Consider the following 16,675-nt stretch of genomic DNA (forward strand, 5'->3'; position numbering starts at 1 on the left):
TACAGCAAAATTTAAAACAATGGCTAACTTTTAACCAATCAGAAAATTCCATTTCGATTTTCGCTGATACCGCTGGAACGGTTTGTGGCAGAATGTTCTATTGTGAATCTAAACCATTCTCGAATCCTTCTGAAGGTACACAGAAAATTTCCTTTAAATCAGTCCAGCCGTTTAGGAGGAGTTCAGTGACATACACACGAACAGTCGAAATATATATATAAAGATATTTTTTGTCAAACTGGCAAAATTCTTGATCTGCTTCGTAACGTTCTCACTGTTTAAAGTTAAATTTTTTGTAAGAATTGTACGACTACTTAAAATTTCTTTCCCCAGGTTTTCAAGCAACTCAGTACTGCAATTATAAAAAATGACAACCGGTTGGAATGGATGGTTAGTGGTGTCCCTTTTGGCCGTTGTTGCAGTGGGGGCTCTGATTTGGAAAAAAAGGAGACGAACCTATCACAAAGTTGGAAGTGTCAGCAAATTATTGTTCTTTCCAATGAAATCTATTCAAGGAATTGAAGTGAAGGAAGGAAAATGCACAAATCTAGGATTTGAAGTAAATGGATTATTAGATCGGTAATGACTGAAGTCTGTACTATAATTCTTATCTAATTTTTTTTTTAATTTTCCCTTTTTATTTATTATTGGTATTTTTTGTTATAAGAAAATCAAAAAAATTGTATATTATTATTTTTCCTATTCTGTATGCAGACTCACTTTACAACTATTATTAAAATGGTGTGTAGGTCTAAATAAAGTTTGTCTACTGTAAAAGCTCCCCCCACCACTAAGTCTGAGGCCGTCTGCTGCTATGGAAACAAGAATAGCGCATTTCAGGGAGGGTAGCTTCTCTTCACTCTAGGGCTAACACAATAGAACGAAATCAAAGATTCCCTTTCTCTCACCGACCCGAAGCAGTGACCCCACACCCCTACTTGAAATAATTATACCACGTTACCATGGTCCAGATGAATGGCTACGGGAGTTCTTACTTCAGACAAACTATATATGCGGTTGTGATTGCTTCTATAAGTGTTTATTTTGATGAAAGGTAGTCTCTATTGTTGCTAGAAATTAATGTGTTCGACTGTGATCGGCAATCAGTTTTTCGTTGGTGTCTGCTCTGCGATACTTAATTTCTTAAATCGTAAACTTTGAGCCTCTATTGTAATATTATAAATATGGTGTATCCGAATTTCCTTTAGAAAATAGTATTAATATTTTTATGAAAATAGTATTAATAGTAATATTTTTGGGACATCATACATAAAATTTTCTACTATAACATTGTAGTTCTGTTTATTTTCAGATCGTTTATGTTGATCAATGACGAGAAAAAAGTGTATATCAATCTTAACGAAGCACCAAAACTTGCTCTACTGACTCCTAAATTCAGTGGTCAAAATTTGATCATATCAGGACCTAACGTCTCTCCGTTGACAATCAAATTAGAAGATGCCCCCAATCCAAAAGCAGAAATTATCGAATGCCAGTAAGAAATCTTAGATTATATATATATTTTTAAGAACAATAAATGTAGTAAAAGACTGCAGTATTGCATGCATGCTAATAAGAAGAAAATAAGAGGAAAACTTATTTTCATCTTATTTGCATCATACTATTTAATTTTATTTAAATCTTATTTTTATTTTATTATTCCATTTTTACACGCTTATAAAAGGAAAATATGCCGGAGATTACCACGGGTTAAAAATTCTGCTATTTAAATCTTATTTTTTTTAAAATTCCATTTTTACACGCTTATAAGAGAAAAATATGCCGGAGATTACCACGGGTTAAAAATTTGCTATTTAAATCTTTTTTTTTTTAAATTCCATTTTTACACGCTTATAAGAGGAAAATATGCCGGAGATTACCACAGGTTAAGAATTCTGCTAAGCATCTTCTATACGCCTTTTCCATCGCGAATTCTCCTTGCAAGTGAAAAGCAATATTGAAGACCAGTAAAACGTTTCAATTTGACTTCTTTTCCCTTATTTATTTTTTAACTGCTTTATTTTGAAATGTGTTCCAAAAATATGTTTTCTGAGACTCTTATACATAAATTATCAAAGCTCGGCATTCCATCGATTTCAGAGACAGTCAAACTTGAAGAATCACATAGCATAACAGTATTTTTTCCTTCTCGAAATATGCATAGTTGAAAGAAAAAAAAATTTAAATTGAAGCCACTAGATGTTACAAAATACCTGCAACAAAAAGGCTTGAGCCACTCTGAAGGCAGTTAAAGATAAACATATTTTGCCAATTTTGCAGCAAGACAGTGTAGCAAATAAAATTTTTGAAAAGCTTCGTTATTATACAACTAAAGTGCACGGCTCTTGCCCCAACTAGCTTTGAGATATAACTTTATCGAGATCGATTTGTTATTATAACTTACCCCGCAAGATTATTGCGAAAATAAAAAACAAAATGTCAATAATATAGTTTATGTGGCTGGGTGGCGCAGTTGGTTTGTCGTCGGCCTTCTGAGCCCAAGTCTGCGGGTTCGGATTTCCGGATGCAGAAAATCCTCAGCGGCCATGTCGTATGATTATGCGGCATGTAAAGATCCCTGGAGAGACTTATTGGCTCTTGGTATTTCAGGCAAAATTAAAATTCCTAGTGCACTTTAGCATCCAAATAGAGTCTCGGTGCTGCCATCTAGTGTGGCAGAAACTAGACGTCTAAATTAACATGGCCAACGGTATCTCACCCACTGTGGTGGTCCTGAAAGAGTGGATACCACTTCTGGAGAACGCACTAGGTCTGCTCATCGGGAAGACTGATTGTGCAGCTCATTAGAAATATAAAAAAAATAGTCTAGTTTATTATTAAATAAAGTTTAATTTTATTAGCTGTATAAGTTTTAATAAATAAAGTTTTTTTTAAGAAGAAATAGGTGCACCGCCAAACCACCAGAATTCGCAATTTTTAAATGAAAAAAACTTTTTCGATTATATTTGCAACAGAAATAAAAGAACCAATTCGCCAACAAATTCGTTAATTAGGAAACTATTTAAACATTTTTCACAGTATTGCATTCTGGGGTGTTTGAATTTGTACTCAAATTTCAAATTCGTACAGTCCCTGGCCAAATTATTAGACGCACGATAAGATTCCATGTAAAATCATAATTACGAGGTGAAATTATACAGCTGTATTGTTTTTACGCTGCTGAAACCGGTTTGCAGTTGTTTGCGTTCGTGTATCAATTGGTTAACATTGTAATGCAATACGTTAAAAACAAATGCGAATGGGAAGTATATCAAAAGTTTCCTGAATAAAAGCCCATTACATGTATGTTTAAATATAAAAGTATTGCACTTAAACTAGTGCAAAACATGTCATTATTAAAACACTACAGTGCGTCTATTAATTTGGTCTCATATTTATGATGCAATAATATAAGACCTGATGTAATAAATGTTCTATGTTTATATATAATATATCGTCTAATTTTTCCAAACGTCGAATTTATATTATATATAGTCTCATTTAACCAAATTGATACACGAACGTAAACAAGTGCAAACCGGTTTCAGTCTCGTAAAAACAATAAAACTGTGTAGAATCACCTGATATTTAAGAATCTTGTAGGGCGTCTAATAATTTGGCCAGGGACTGTAAATGTCGGAGTTTGCTGCCAGGTGTCACACACAAACATCTTATGACACATATAAATTAAGCTCCCATAAATTAAACCATGGGCTTCGTAGGGGTCCAATTCTTCATGGGGCACACTCTAAATTTCACACTTAACAAAAATAATTCTTATGTTTGCTAAATATTTCCAAAAAAGATTAATTATATTTATATCCTTCTTATTTCGGTTTCAAAGGTAATGGAGATCTCATTTTTCGAACAAATCTTTTGTTGACTTTTTGTTGAAAAATTCACTGCAAAAACACGGTTTAAGGATTTCGTCGATATTAATTTTTAATATGCAATTCTAGTCGTGTTATGTTAAAATATTTTTGGGACAGAGATTGATTTTTGAAGAAAAAAATGATTTAACTCATTACCTAATAGTGTGTTGATTTTTAAAAAAAATCTTCTTTTTCCCTTCTTATTGGAAAATCAGGGACAGTTTTCAAAATTTTACCTACTGTTAAAATTTGGACATAAACTTGAACTTTTGCACTTATAAACAACCGATTTTACACATTCTGCGCTTAAAATTACAAATAAACCACATCATAACTCACAAGTCACGAGAATCAGTTCCGGAAATAGCTCACTAGTGTCACTTTCTCTTTACTGCAAGACATCCTTTACTGCACGATGCAACCTTCACTGCGAGACATATTTTTGTAAACAAAGCCCTTTTCGTTTGTATTTTCTATTTTCTGAAGTTGTCAAACAGGTGGCTGTAAAAACCATAGGTGAGGAAATAATGAATTTAGAGTAAAGTATACTACTCACAGTATACAGTATACTATACTAAGTACAGTACTGAAGTATACCATACAGGGTTAAGAAAGAGTTTCAGAAAGGGTTAAAGACATTCTGAAATAAGACATAAAAATTTTGCAGTCGATTTCAGAAGTGTCTTCGAAGAGCAAAAGAATATATAAATCACAAAACATTTTCAGGATCAAAATATTAGGCCGGGATAGCCGTGATTGGTGGGACGTTGGACTCGTGTTCGTAAGAATGTGAGTTTGAATCCCACCGGTCGAAGAATCCCCGTGTATTAAATGGCGACTGGTGCACGTTAAATCTGTCGGGATCACAAAGTTTTCCAAGTTCCCATAACAAATCAATATCGCTGGGGGAAGGCCTGGATAGCATGATTGGTAGGGCACTGGGCCCATGTCCAAGATTTCGTGGGTTCTATTCCCTCCGGCAGAAGACTCCCCGTGTAGTAAATGGGGACTGATGTACGTTAAATCTGTCGAGTCTCAAAGTTCCCCATGTTCGCATGAGAAATCCAGACCTTTGGGGGTACTGATCCAGGAGTTTCTTTGTCTTCGGGATTGGTTCAAAATTACAAGGCTACAGAGTTGAACAGTAGTAGTCGTCAACCCAAAATTGGGTCAGCTGTTCAACGACGGTTATATAATACCACTGGGAGTACTGAAATGGAGATAGATCGTTCACTGGTTCAGGTCAAAATTTCGATCTGTGGATGCATGAATGGGCCCTCCCTGTAAAACGGGCTGTGACGCTTCTATGGCTGAAGTCGTATTCTTGGCCATAGATGGCACCACTCAAAAACAAGAAATGCTCCCTCTCTGCTTTAAAAATTCGCTTGATTTCCCAAGCATGCTTGCTGGTATTGGCAAGTGGCATAAGTAACAATATTAACAACACGATCAATAGCCTTATCATGGATAACTGCTTCTGTTCAAATTTATTTTGTTGTGATATTACAGATTGATTGGTGAACTTGCGTATGTAGTTGACTGTGGTGAAGAATCTAATCACTGGTTTAGGGACTACTTAAATATGCCGAATATACGCTTGGTGCGTCACTTTCCAAACCTACCAAAAAGAAAATTCGTTCAAAATCATCCTCTCTACAAGTCACTGAGAAAGAAGTATACTGTAAGTAAACGCCTTTTATGTCACTGTCAGAAAGAAAATATTATGAGTTTTCTTTCCATGCTTGTTAAGTTGACTACCTTTGTATGTTGATCTCTACTAAAGTCAGTACTAAGCTGAGTTTTTTTTCATGCTTGTTAAGTTGACTACCTTTGTATGTTGATCTCTACTAAAGTCAGCACTACGCTGTTTTTTTTCCATGCTTGTTAAGTTGATTACCTTTGTATGTTGATCTCTACTAAAGTCAGTACTAAGCTGATTTTTTTCCATGCTTGTTAAGTTGACTACCTTTGTATGTTGATCTCTACTAAAGTCAGTACTAAGCTGAGTTTTTTCCCATGCTTGTTAAGTTGATTACCTTTGTATGTTGATCTCTACTAAAGTCAGTACTAATCTGGGTTTTTGTTCCATGCTTGGTAAGTTGACTACCTTTGTAAGTTGATCTCTACTAAAGTCAGTACTAATCTGGGTTTTTTCCCATGCTTGTTAAGTTGACTACCTTTGTATGTTGATCTCTACTAAAGTCAGTACTAAACTGACAAAAGCAATTAACTTACATGCTCTTTATGAGTTGACCCCTAGTTTAAGTGGACCATGCATTAGCTATCCTACTAGTGATCAACTTACATAGTGGCCAACTTATGAGTGGACAATGCACAGGGTGACATATATTTACTACTTTTAAGATAAATTTTTAGAATCCTTGTCTAAAATTGGAAAATGCTAGTGGGCTTGGCCCCTGCTAACTGATGCTCTCCAATCCAACAAAAATTTTATATGCAATTCTTATATGGTTTGCTTTTCATACTACGCTCTCGCTCCCCTTACTATTAAATCAAAACCAATTAAAAATGTGCTCTAGCGTGAAATATTAGGAATTTAAATAAATTTTTAAAAGAAATTGAATTGAAATAAATGACAAAAATAATAAATGACGGCCTCGTCTCCTAGCGCATTCCTTCGATGTAACGAATTTCGTAACTGTCATCAACGCTTTCATTCTTCTTCACTTCGAGAAATTGTTTTATTATACTTATAAAGCGTAACAGCACGACTATTACTCATTTTTCGTTGAATAATAATAACAATGAATAAAAATATTATTATTGAACCAGCATAAGTATTATTAAAACGTAGTATACAACATTTTGTTTGGTAATATGAACCATTTGCTTTCAACCTTTAAATTCTTCCCAAACAACTTATAGTTCAGTTTGTTTCTACTTTTCCTGGTACATGCAAGAAAAGAATTTTCATTCAGAAATTTGTAGATAGGCACTTTCAGTTACGTCGCACTAGAGCTGCACAATGGGCTATACGGGGAAACATCACTGCTGATGATCCGAAGACATGCCATCTCAGTTTTGATCCTCTCCAGAAGAAAATTATTATCAGAAAATTGTAAACATATGAACGTTTACGCTTTCAAGCTTAGGACAATTTTTCTGCCTCCTTTAAATCATTAATAACATAAAGTACATAGATTTACCCGAGTTATTTCAATAAATCCTGTTGTTTTCTACGGGATGTAAACATCTTAGACCGAAATGTTAAATTAAAGTAAAGTCATTATCCTGGCTGTCATTTTCCTGGCTTATGAATGCTAGGACGTTGAAATAGTTGCCAGAAATTTTTTTAAATAGTTGAGTAGTAGTAGTTAATTTACGTCGCACTAGAGCTGCACAATGGGCTATTGGCGACGGTCTGGGAAACATTAAAACTTTTTTTCCGAAGACATGCCATCACAATTTTGATCCTCTGCGGAGGGGATGGCACCCCCGCTTCGGTAGCCCGACGACCTGCACGCGAAGTCGAGCACTTTACGGTAGCACAGTTTAACGAGGACCAATACCGCACATCCTCGGACCCTATGCAGACTGATCCAAGTGGTCACCCGACCGCACACTGACCGCAGCCAGTGATGCTTGACTTCGGTGATCTGATAGGAACCGTGTCTTAACGATCAGTCCACTGCGGGACTTAAATAGTTGAATGTAAAGAGAGAAAGCAAATATTAACTTAATACCATGTTTATGTAAGATTGTATTATACTTGAATGTAATCAAAGTTTTTTTTTAATATTAAATGACTGATTACTATACACAATTTTGTTTTGTACATATCTACTACAAAAACATTTTTGATTCTTTCTACAGTGGATAAAAGAATAATTTTAAGCAATTCATGGTCCATCTAACGAAAAGGCTTATGTTGAATTACTTACTATTAGCTTAAAATAACTGTTTTTTTTTTAACTTCTAGTCTAATATGTCATTTTCCTGACAATCAAAATTTGGTGAATATCTATTTTAATTTTTTTTTCTTGAGCAATTGACAATAAACAACACTGCTGTCTGTAAGATATTAATAAATGTAACTAAATAAATATACAAAAAAAATTTAGATTATTTTTTAAATTTGAAGAAATGTTTTGTTCCGAATTGTCATGATGTGTGTGTGTTACGCCGGTGCTTATTGAAAAAGATACAGGAACATGGATAAATTATAGAATTTTATTAAAGTGAGGTCCAGAAGCCCAAAATTGAGTGCATTACATGCTGGTGGATAGATAGAGAAGAGACGATTAACCTTGAAAAGAGGGTTTTTGTATCTTTCTGGAAAATGTATTTAAATATTAATAGCTCTCAGTAACGTGGGACTTATCGATTTATATTCTGAATTATCGATTTTATTCTGAATTATCGATTTTATTATGAAGGACCAATGTTAATTTAAATTAGTCAATTTATTAAACCCATTCGGAACGCATTTTAGTCGACATAGTCCAATGCTGTAGAAATGATATTCAGCACTTCCAGAACGTAACATTTTTGTTCTAGGAGCATCTTGCAAGCTACCGGAATCAAGAAAAAAAAGATTACCTAACCAATTGTTTAGAGTCTCGTTCTTAAAAATTATTTGATTATTCCCATATTCGAAGATTGAAGTTAGCTGGAAAAAAAATTCACTCGCAAATTTTACAGTTTCAGCTCCAATACATCATTGATCCACCCTTCCTTTGTTTTGCCCATCCCACCATCTTTCAGATTTTGACTCAAGGGGGAAATCCCCTCTCAGACACAAGACAATGAGATGAATAGAGAGAATAACAGAACAATTTCAAGCATCTAATCTCTGTCTTTCTCTCTCCTTTTTTTTTCCTTTTAAAAAGAAAGTACTCCGATGTATACTTTGTGCTATGTAGAAAAACAACATGTAAAGGACAAATCAAAGAACAGAAATGGACATACTACATTTGGGATTCTATAAGCAAGAGCACCAAATGATGGTGTCTAATTAAAGAGACAAACAATTGATTACAGTCCCTGGCTTGGCTAAAATTATTAGACGCAGAGTAGTTTTAATAATTACATGATTTACAAGAGTTTATATACAATACTTTTATATTTAAACGCACATGCAATGGGTTTTTATTCAGGAGATTTCCTTATATACTTCCTATTTGTATTTTTTTTAACGCAAGGGCGCCGGTAGCGGGGTGCAAGAGGGTGCACTTGCAGCCCCTGGATTTTCTTAAACAATTAAAGAGATTAAGAAAAAAAATTTTGTTATAAAAAAATTTTTATTAAAAATATTTTTATTCAAAAACAAATAATTAAGTAATTATTGATACATAACAATTAAAAAATTGTTTAATCAAAACAAGAATTTTAATCCTCTTGTTTGCTGTCCAAATCTGTTAATAACTTTTTCAGTGAATTCTGAGTCATCTTTGATTCTTTTCTAATGCACACTGAGCATGCTCAAACTTGGTAGATATCTAAGTTATATTTTTAAATTTCATCTAATAAAATATAAATAATATTATATTTTCTATTAGTTATTTAGTTTAACAAAGGTGTATAACACANGAGCAATGGCTCTCACTTCCTATTGAACTGATAGACCGCATAATTGAAAGCATCACACATCGCTGTTTGTGCTGTATTGCTTCTAGAGGCAATCATATTCCATATTAAAGGTACTTTTTCTATTGCAAACCGATACTTCCAATTTGTTTATTTTATACATGTGCTAATTTCTATACTACTATTAATGTCTGATAATTTCTTTTTATGTTGTTTAATACCTTACTATGTGTTGTATATTGTGGGTAAGTTTCATAAAATTCCATGTGTAATTTCTTGAGTTATCGCGATTTTTGTGAATTTTCCTTAATTTATGATAACCAGTGTATATATATATATATATATATATACATAAATTTGCAAGTGTAGACATTTTTTATTGTAGGCATTTTTTATTGTAGGTTTGAAGCTGAGTGAAGTCTATTATTATCATTATTTTTTCTCAAATAATATTGTTTATTTGGTTCTGTATCTTATCTATATTTGTAGGTGGCATTGCAAAATTTGGCAGCTTTTCATGTCTTATCCCAAGCATCTATCAATGACTTAAACGACAGACTGGAGAAGAAAATTTCCATTTATAACTTCCGTCCTAACATCTTAGTCGATGGATGTGAACCATACGCCGAAGTCAGTTTAAATAAATGGTTATTCATATTTCTTTTAAAACTTTTTAAAATAAGAATAAATCTTTTAATTTATATTCTAGAATACAGTATACTAAATAACAGAAAGAAAAAAAAAATGTTAAATACTTAGTATAATTTTTAGTCAATATTGTACATAATATTGAAATTGGTTTAGCATGAATTAATCATTTTTACAGGATTCATGGAAATGTATAAAATTCGGTAATGAAGTGGAAATACTGAATGCTACACCTTCAACAAGGTATGTATCCCTCTAAATTAAAAAATCTTAAGGCGCTTGCTTAGCTTAGCGTTACAACTTGCTTTCCTGCACGATTGCTCTAAGAGTTAACTTGAAATTGCCATGCCGTGTAGAAAAGCATACATGAATTTCTATGAAAAAAATTAACATTCTATAATTAGTGCGAGAAACTGTTAAACTTGTTGGGCCACGCGTGCGCTCCGTAGTATAGTTGAATATTTTTCAAATCCAGCTATCCTTTCATTTCGTTACATAGTAATGAAATACATTACGCATACATAGCATATTATATTAATAACAACATACATATCAATGAAATAGGCTTACATAAAATTATTATTATTATATAGTTTGAAAACAAAATAATTTTATTTTTACCGACTTTTAAGAAAGGAAAAAAAAAAACAATGATGAATAAAAAGCTAGCAAATGAGCATAGCAAATAGGGGACGTATAGCCTTACAGTAATATAAATGTTTGTAAAACATTTATATTTGGTTGTGGTGGCTATGGGGATAGAGCGCCTTATGTTTGAATCCCAGCTATCACTGGTTGATATGAATTCCGCATCCGGCTCGTACCGACCACAATGCTGACGTGAAATATCCACAGTGATAGATGGATCTCGGGTTGGAGCCCCTTTGCAGTCTGGCTAAGCGTGAAAGGTTTTCGTGGTTTTCCTCCCCATGTAATGCAAATGCGTGTTAGTTACATGATTAAGTCCTCCACGAAGGCAGACTTCTCCTAATATTTGATCTAGGAATTCCCTTGTCTTCTGGATTGGGTTCAAAACTACAAGACTACGGAGCTGAACATTGGTAATTATAAACTAAAAATTGATTTGGATGTTCAAGGATAGTCATTAAAAAAATAATGCGTCAAAATAAACCTCTAGTAATAAACAATCGTAGCCTTTATATAATATTCAGAACTCTAAAATAGATGGGGAAAACAAAAACATTCGCTGACATTCAATGTAAACATAGATTAAAAAAAAGGAAATAATACGGAAATTATAACTACTGTAGTAATAAACAACTAAAGTTTTTAATAAAATGAAATGTGCTAAAGAAAAAAAAAATACGATCAAAATATTCGTAAATATTGCATGAAAACAAAGATTAAAAGGAAAAAATATAGAAATTATAAACTATTACTATAATAAATGACTACAACTCAAAACAAGATGCACAATGTTAAAAAATGCTGGGAAAATCACAACATTGGTAGATCTTTCAAAAACACAAAAGTGATAAAAATATTTTCGAACAAGCCTGAAACTTATGTTAATGTTGGTTTTGTAATGTATTGTTCTTTCTGTAATGTAATATTGGTTCTTTAATGTAATATTGGTTCTTTAATGTAATCTTCGTTTTATGATGCAATTTTGGTTCTGTATTGTTTCCTTGATTCTATATTGTAACACTGATTCTATAAGGTAATATTGTTTCTATAATGTATTGTTGATTCTGCAATGTAATGCTGGTTCTGTAATGTAACATTGGTTCTTTAATGTAATGTTGGTTTTTTAATGTAATATTGGTTCTTTAATGTTAGTTCTGTGATGTAATTTTGTTCTGTAATGTATTAAATCTATATATTGTTGATTCTATAATGTAATATTGATACTATAATGGTTGGTTCTGTAATGTAATGTTGGTTCTGTGATGTAATTTTGGTTCTGTAGCGTAATGTTGGCTCTGTAATGTAATATTGGTTCTTTAATGTAATGTTGGTTCCTTAATGTGATGTTAGTTTTGTGATGTAATTTTGGTTTTGTAATTGTATTGATGATTCTATAATGTAATATTGGTTCTATAATGTATTGTTGGTTCTGTAATGTAATATTGATTCTTTAATGTAATATTGGTTCTCTAATCTAATATTGGTCCTTTAATGTAATGTTGGTTTTGTGATGTAATTTTGGTTCTGTAATGTAGTGTTGATTCTATAATGTAATATTGGTTCTATAATGTATTGTTTTTTTCAGCAATGTAATGTGGGTTCCGTAATATAATGTTGGTTCTGTAATGTAATATTGGTTCTTTAATGTAATATTGATTCTATAATGTATTGTTGGTACTTTAATGTAATGTTGGTTCTGTGGTGTAATTTTGGTTCTGTAATGTATTGTTGATTCTATAATCTATTGTTGATTCTGTAATGTAGTGTTGGTTCTGAAGGTTGCTTTGAGACTTATTGCAGTAAGTAAATGAAAATAATATAAGTAGGAGCACAAATAGGGGAACAAAAGTAGACTACCATTGGTTTCGGTTCTATAAAATGNAATGTAATGCTGGTTCTGTAATGTAACATTGGTTCTTTAATGTAATGTTGGTTTTTTAATGTAATATTGGTTCTTTAATGTAATGTTAGTTCTGTGATGTAATTTTGGTTCTGTAATGTATTAAATCTATGTCTTGTTGATTCTATAATGTAATATTGATACTATAATGGTTGGTTCTGTAATGTATTAAATCTATGTCTTGTTGATTCTATAATGTAATATTGATACTATAATGGTTGGTTCTGTAATGTAATGTTGGTTCTGTAATGTAATGTTGGTTCTGTAATGTAATGTTGGTTCTGTAATGTAATTTTGCTTCTGTAGCGTAATGTTGGCTCTGTTATGTAATACTGGTTCTTTAATCTAATATTGGTCCTTTAATGTAATGTTGGTTTTGTGATGTAATGTTGGTTCTGTAATGTATTGTTGATTCTATAATGTAATATTGGTTCTATAATGTATTGTTGGTTCTGCAATGTAATGTGGGTTCTGTTATGTAATGTTGGTTCTGTAATATTGGTCCTTTAATGTAATATTGGTTCTATAATGTATTGTTGGTACTTTAATGTAATGTTGGTTCTGCGATGTAATTTTGATTCTGTAATGTATTGTTGATTCTATAATCTATTGTTGATTCTGTAATGTAGTGTTGGTTCTGAAGGTTGTTTTGAGACTTATATTATTTTACTTTACTTACTTCAATAAGTAGGAGCACAAATAGGGGAACAAAAGTAGACTACCATTGGTTTCGGTTCTATAAAATGTACTGAATCATTCCTCAGAGTGAAACTAAAAAAAGTATCTTCTGCTTTTTTTGTGTTTTGACACAAATGAGGGCTCTAGTTTTTAGAACCGAAATTAATAACATATCCTTTTCTCTTCCTTTATTTTTTATTTTATTTATTTATTTATTATTATTATTATTATTTTTTTTTTTGCTTTCTACGTATGCAGCACAAAATACAATCCATCCTCTTTTGGTTAGAGCAGTGAGACTTTAGACTAATCAGAAAAATTAATTATTCAAAGCTCATTTGACCATATTTATTTATGGCTATTTGCAATATGCATAGGGTAGGGAAGATTTATTGTAAATAGCCTTATTAAAGGTCTATAGAACTAAGACTAAACATATTCAATCCGGGTAATTCCTTGCATATTTCCTAATTAACCATAAGGCATACAAGGTAATATAAACATACATTTGAAAATTGCATGCAGGGAATTTTAAGATAATAAGCCTAAAAATGTTAGACAGTGAAGAAAATAGTTATGACTGAGCAAGTAGCCTAGTGCATTGAATAAAGCCAAATTATTCGACTATCCTAGTACATACACATATGGGAGCTCATGACTTTAAATATCATTTATGCATTAAAAAAAGAATGGAAAAAAGCACCATAAAAAGTTTGTTTCTGTGTTTTTTTTTTATCAGAACAAAACAAATTTTTTAAATAAAACAATGGAAATAGAGACAAATATAGGAACAAAACGTGAAAATTTTAATAAAACAATGGATATAATACAGGCAAATATAGAAATAAAACAGAAAAAAATTCAGTAAAACAATAGATATAATAGAGAGCAAATATATGAATATAAAACTAAAATTGGTGAAATCATCTTTGGAAAGTATTTCAGGATTACGAAGAAAGCTTTTTTTCTAGTAATGCATTTTGATCCATGCATTTATTCTAGATGTCTTCTGACGACTTATGATCCAGACATAGGACATGTAACTCAGAAAGAACCTCTAAAGACGTTACGAAAGTATGTAAACTGGTCGTCTTTTAAATCTTATCATTTATGAAATACTATATATATACAAAAATACACCTTAATTAATGCATGATCAAAACATCAATAATTTTCATCCGGATTTGTATTTTAAATGAAAATATCTTTTAAGACAATAAGATTCTGTTACAGAATCAAATTGAAGTGAATTCGATTTTGTCATAAGAAGGGAGTAAATTTCGTTATAGAAGTGAGAATTATTTTTGTTACGAAACTTATTTTTTAACTTCCCATAAAAAAATGAACTGTAATTCCTGTAAGAGAAATTATATCTTAAATATAACATAAAATTAAAATGGCGCTCATTGAGTTTTGTAATGAGACGATTTCTGTTTAGTTTAATAAGTGCAAATAATTTATTAGTGCTTTTCGTATTAGGTTCGTGATGTGACACAAACGCCGTGACTACGCAGTTACCTCTATACAATTTAGAAATAATATCTCATTTTATTCCAAAACAAATTTATAAAAATATTAACAAATATTTCATTTTTTGAACGGGTTCAATTGAAAAAGTATCATAAGAGATAATAATGAAGTCGAAGCGTGAAAAAAAATGCTTGAGGGCTGCTTGAAGTAAGCCTCGAAAATTGGCATGCTAAATGGTGATGCGTTACTGATACTTGATTAAATAAACAAATAAAATGTAAAAAGAAATTGGTATGGGGTCTTATTCAAATTTAATGTAGAGGCGCGTTAAATATAGAAATCTTTTTGATGAAAATGAATTAAATTAATATATGGGAGAATAATATTTTAATACGACAGTCGTATTGTGTTTATCAGTGTATTGTACCCATGGAAGCCAAATTTAATAATATCTAAATTGTTAATAATGTGATTTTCACAGTGTTTCGATTATCTTTGAATAGATATAGCGTGACTTTTTCATTTTATGGCAAATCCATGTCAACTTACCTTAAATTTAAATATTTGCTTTGATTTCGTTCAATATCAAGGCTTATATTAGTTTTTTAACTATTAAATTCATCGATTTGGGTGTGACTTCATTTGATTCAGCGTCAAATATTGCATCGGAAATTGCACCAGATGTCTAATTTGCCCAATTTAAAAAATAAATGAGTAAATAAATGTTGACTTTTGTAAACTATTGCCAATATCAACTTTTTTTTCTTCTTTGTTTTTAGAAGTTCATTTTGTTATGTTTCCTCAACAAGTGTGCAATTATTTATTTAATTTAGAAATTTCAACATCGATGATGATTCATTTACTTTACGTACTGGAAACAAATGAACAAAACATTGAAAAGACTGGGGAAAAAAACTCAACGAAACACTCAACCACAACAAGCAGGGACTGATTTACAAGACTCGCCGGGGCACGTGCCCCCCCCCCCTCCAACTTATGAGGGACCCCTACTCCAAATTACATAAGAAAAATCTTGTTTTCTTTATAATTTTTGTGATTCTCAGCAGCAGTTTTTAATCCATCAGTTAAATTTTAGGTAGTAAATTTTTCATCACTTAGCTAAATTTAATTTTGAATTTCTAAATGATGTTTTACTAAATAAAGCTCCAGGTTGTTTACAATTTGCTGTTGTCTAAAAATTATCATTTGATGTTCTGATTAAAGACTCTGCACCTAAACTGAAACTTGTAGATTCTTTTAGAGAATCCCCAAATAGCTTTGTGCCCAAGGTTCAGAAATCTGCAAATCAGGCCTAGAAAACTGAAATCTAGCAACCCAACATCACAATCACTAACCTATTATTTTTTTTAAAAAAATAATTACTAATAACTACTTTCATGTGTAATTAATGTAAACACACCCATTATTAAATTTAATTCCTAAGACAAAAAATATTATTCATAATTTTCTCGATTAAAGCTTTATTTCATTTTATTGCTCGAAGTAACAAACTAAAAATGTATATTTATATATATTTTTTTAGGTACAGAATACCCGCAGACAAGGAAATGCGGAAGAAATTGGGCCCAAGAGCTTGTTTAGGTGTTTTATGTTTCGCACTAAAAGAAGGAACTATTAAAGTAAATGACGATGTTTTTGCAAATTTTGATTAAAAAAGAAATTATGTCACCACTGGCCATGGGTCACAAATGTAACCCTAGCGCGTTTTTTTTAAAATTATAATATGTGAAATTTACTCTACTTCACATTTCCTTTTTTTTAAATTTGTCTTCCTTTAAAAAATAAAAATTGTAATGTTTAGTATATTTTGAAAAATAAATGTCTTACATCATTAAGATAAACTAGTTTTTTAATCGTTAATGATGTTCTATTTTTGAAAAAAAAAATGCTA

The 16,675-nt window shown here is 31.7% G+C and overlaps 1 protein-coding gene across 1 annotated transcript; it reads left to right on the forward strand.

Annotated features, from left to right (window-relative positions):
- Positions 1-413: 413 nt before the first annotated feature.
- Positions 414-16,619, forward strand: LOC107455846 (mitochondrial amidoxime-reducing component 1; the record flags this gene model as incomplete). The annotated part of the gene is given in 7 exon segments (XM_043050924.2): positions 414-579; positions 1,313-1,495; positions 5,382-5,553; positions 9,909-10,049; positions 10,246-10,310; positions 14,296-14,367; positions 16,307-16,619. Coding segments are annotated over 7 exon segments (929 nt in total), but the record flags the coding sequence as incomplete, so codon positions are not given.
- Positions 16,620-16,675: the final 56 nt, after the last annotated feature.

The sequence above is a fragment of the Parasteatoda tepidariorum genome, chromosome 7, assembly GCF_043381705.1.
Source record: "Parasteatoda tepidariorum isolate YZ-2023 chromosome 7, CAS_Ptep_4.0, whole genome shotgun sequence".
In the NCBI taxonomy this organism is placed as follows: domain Eukaryota; kingdom Metazoa; phylum Arthropoda; class Arachnida; order Araneae; family Theridiidae; genus Parasteatoda; species Parasteatoda tepidariorum.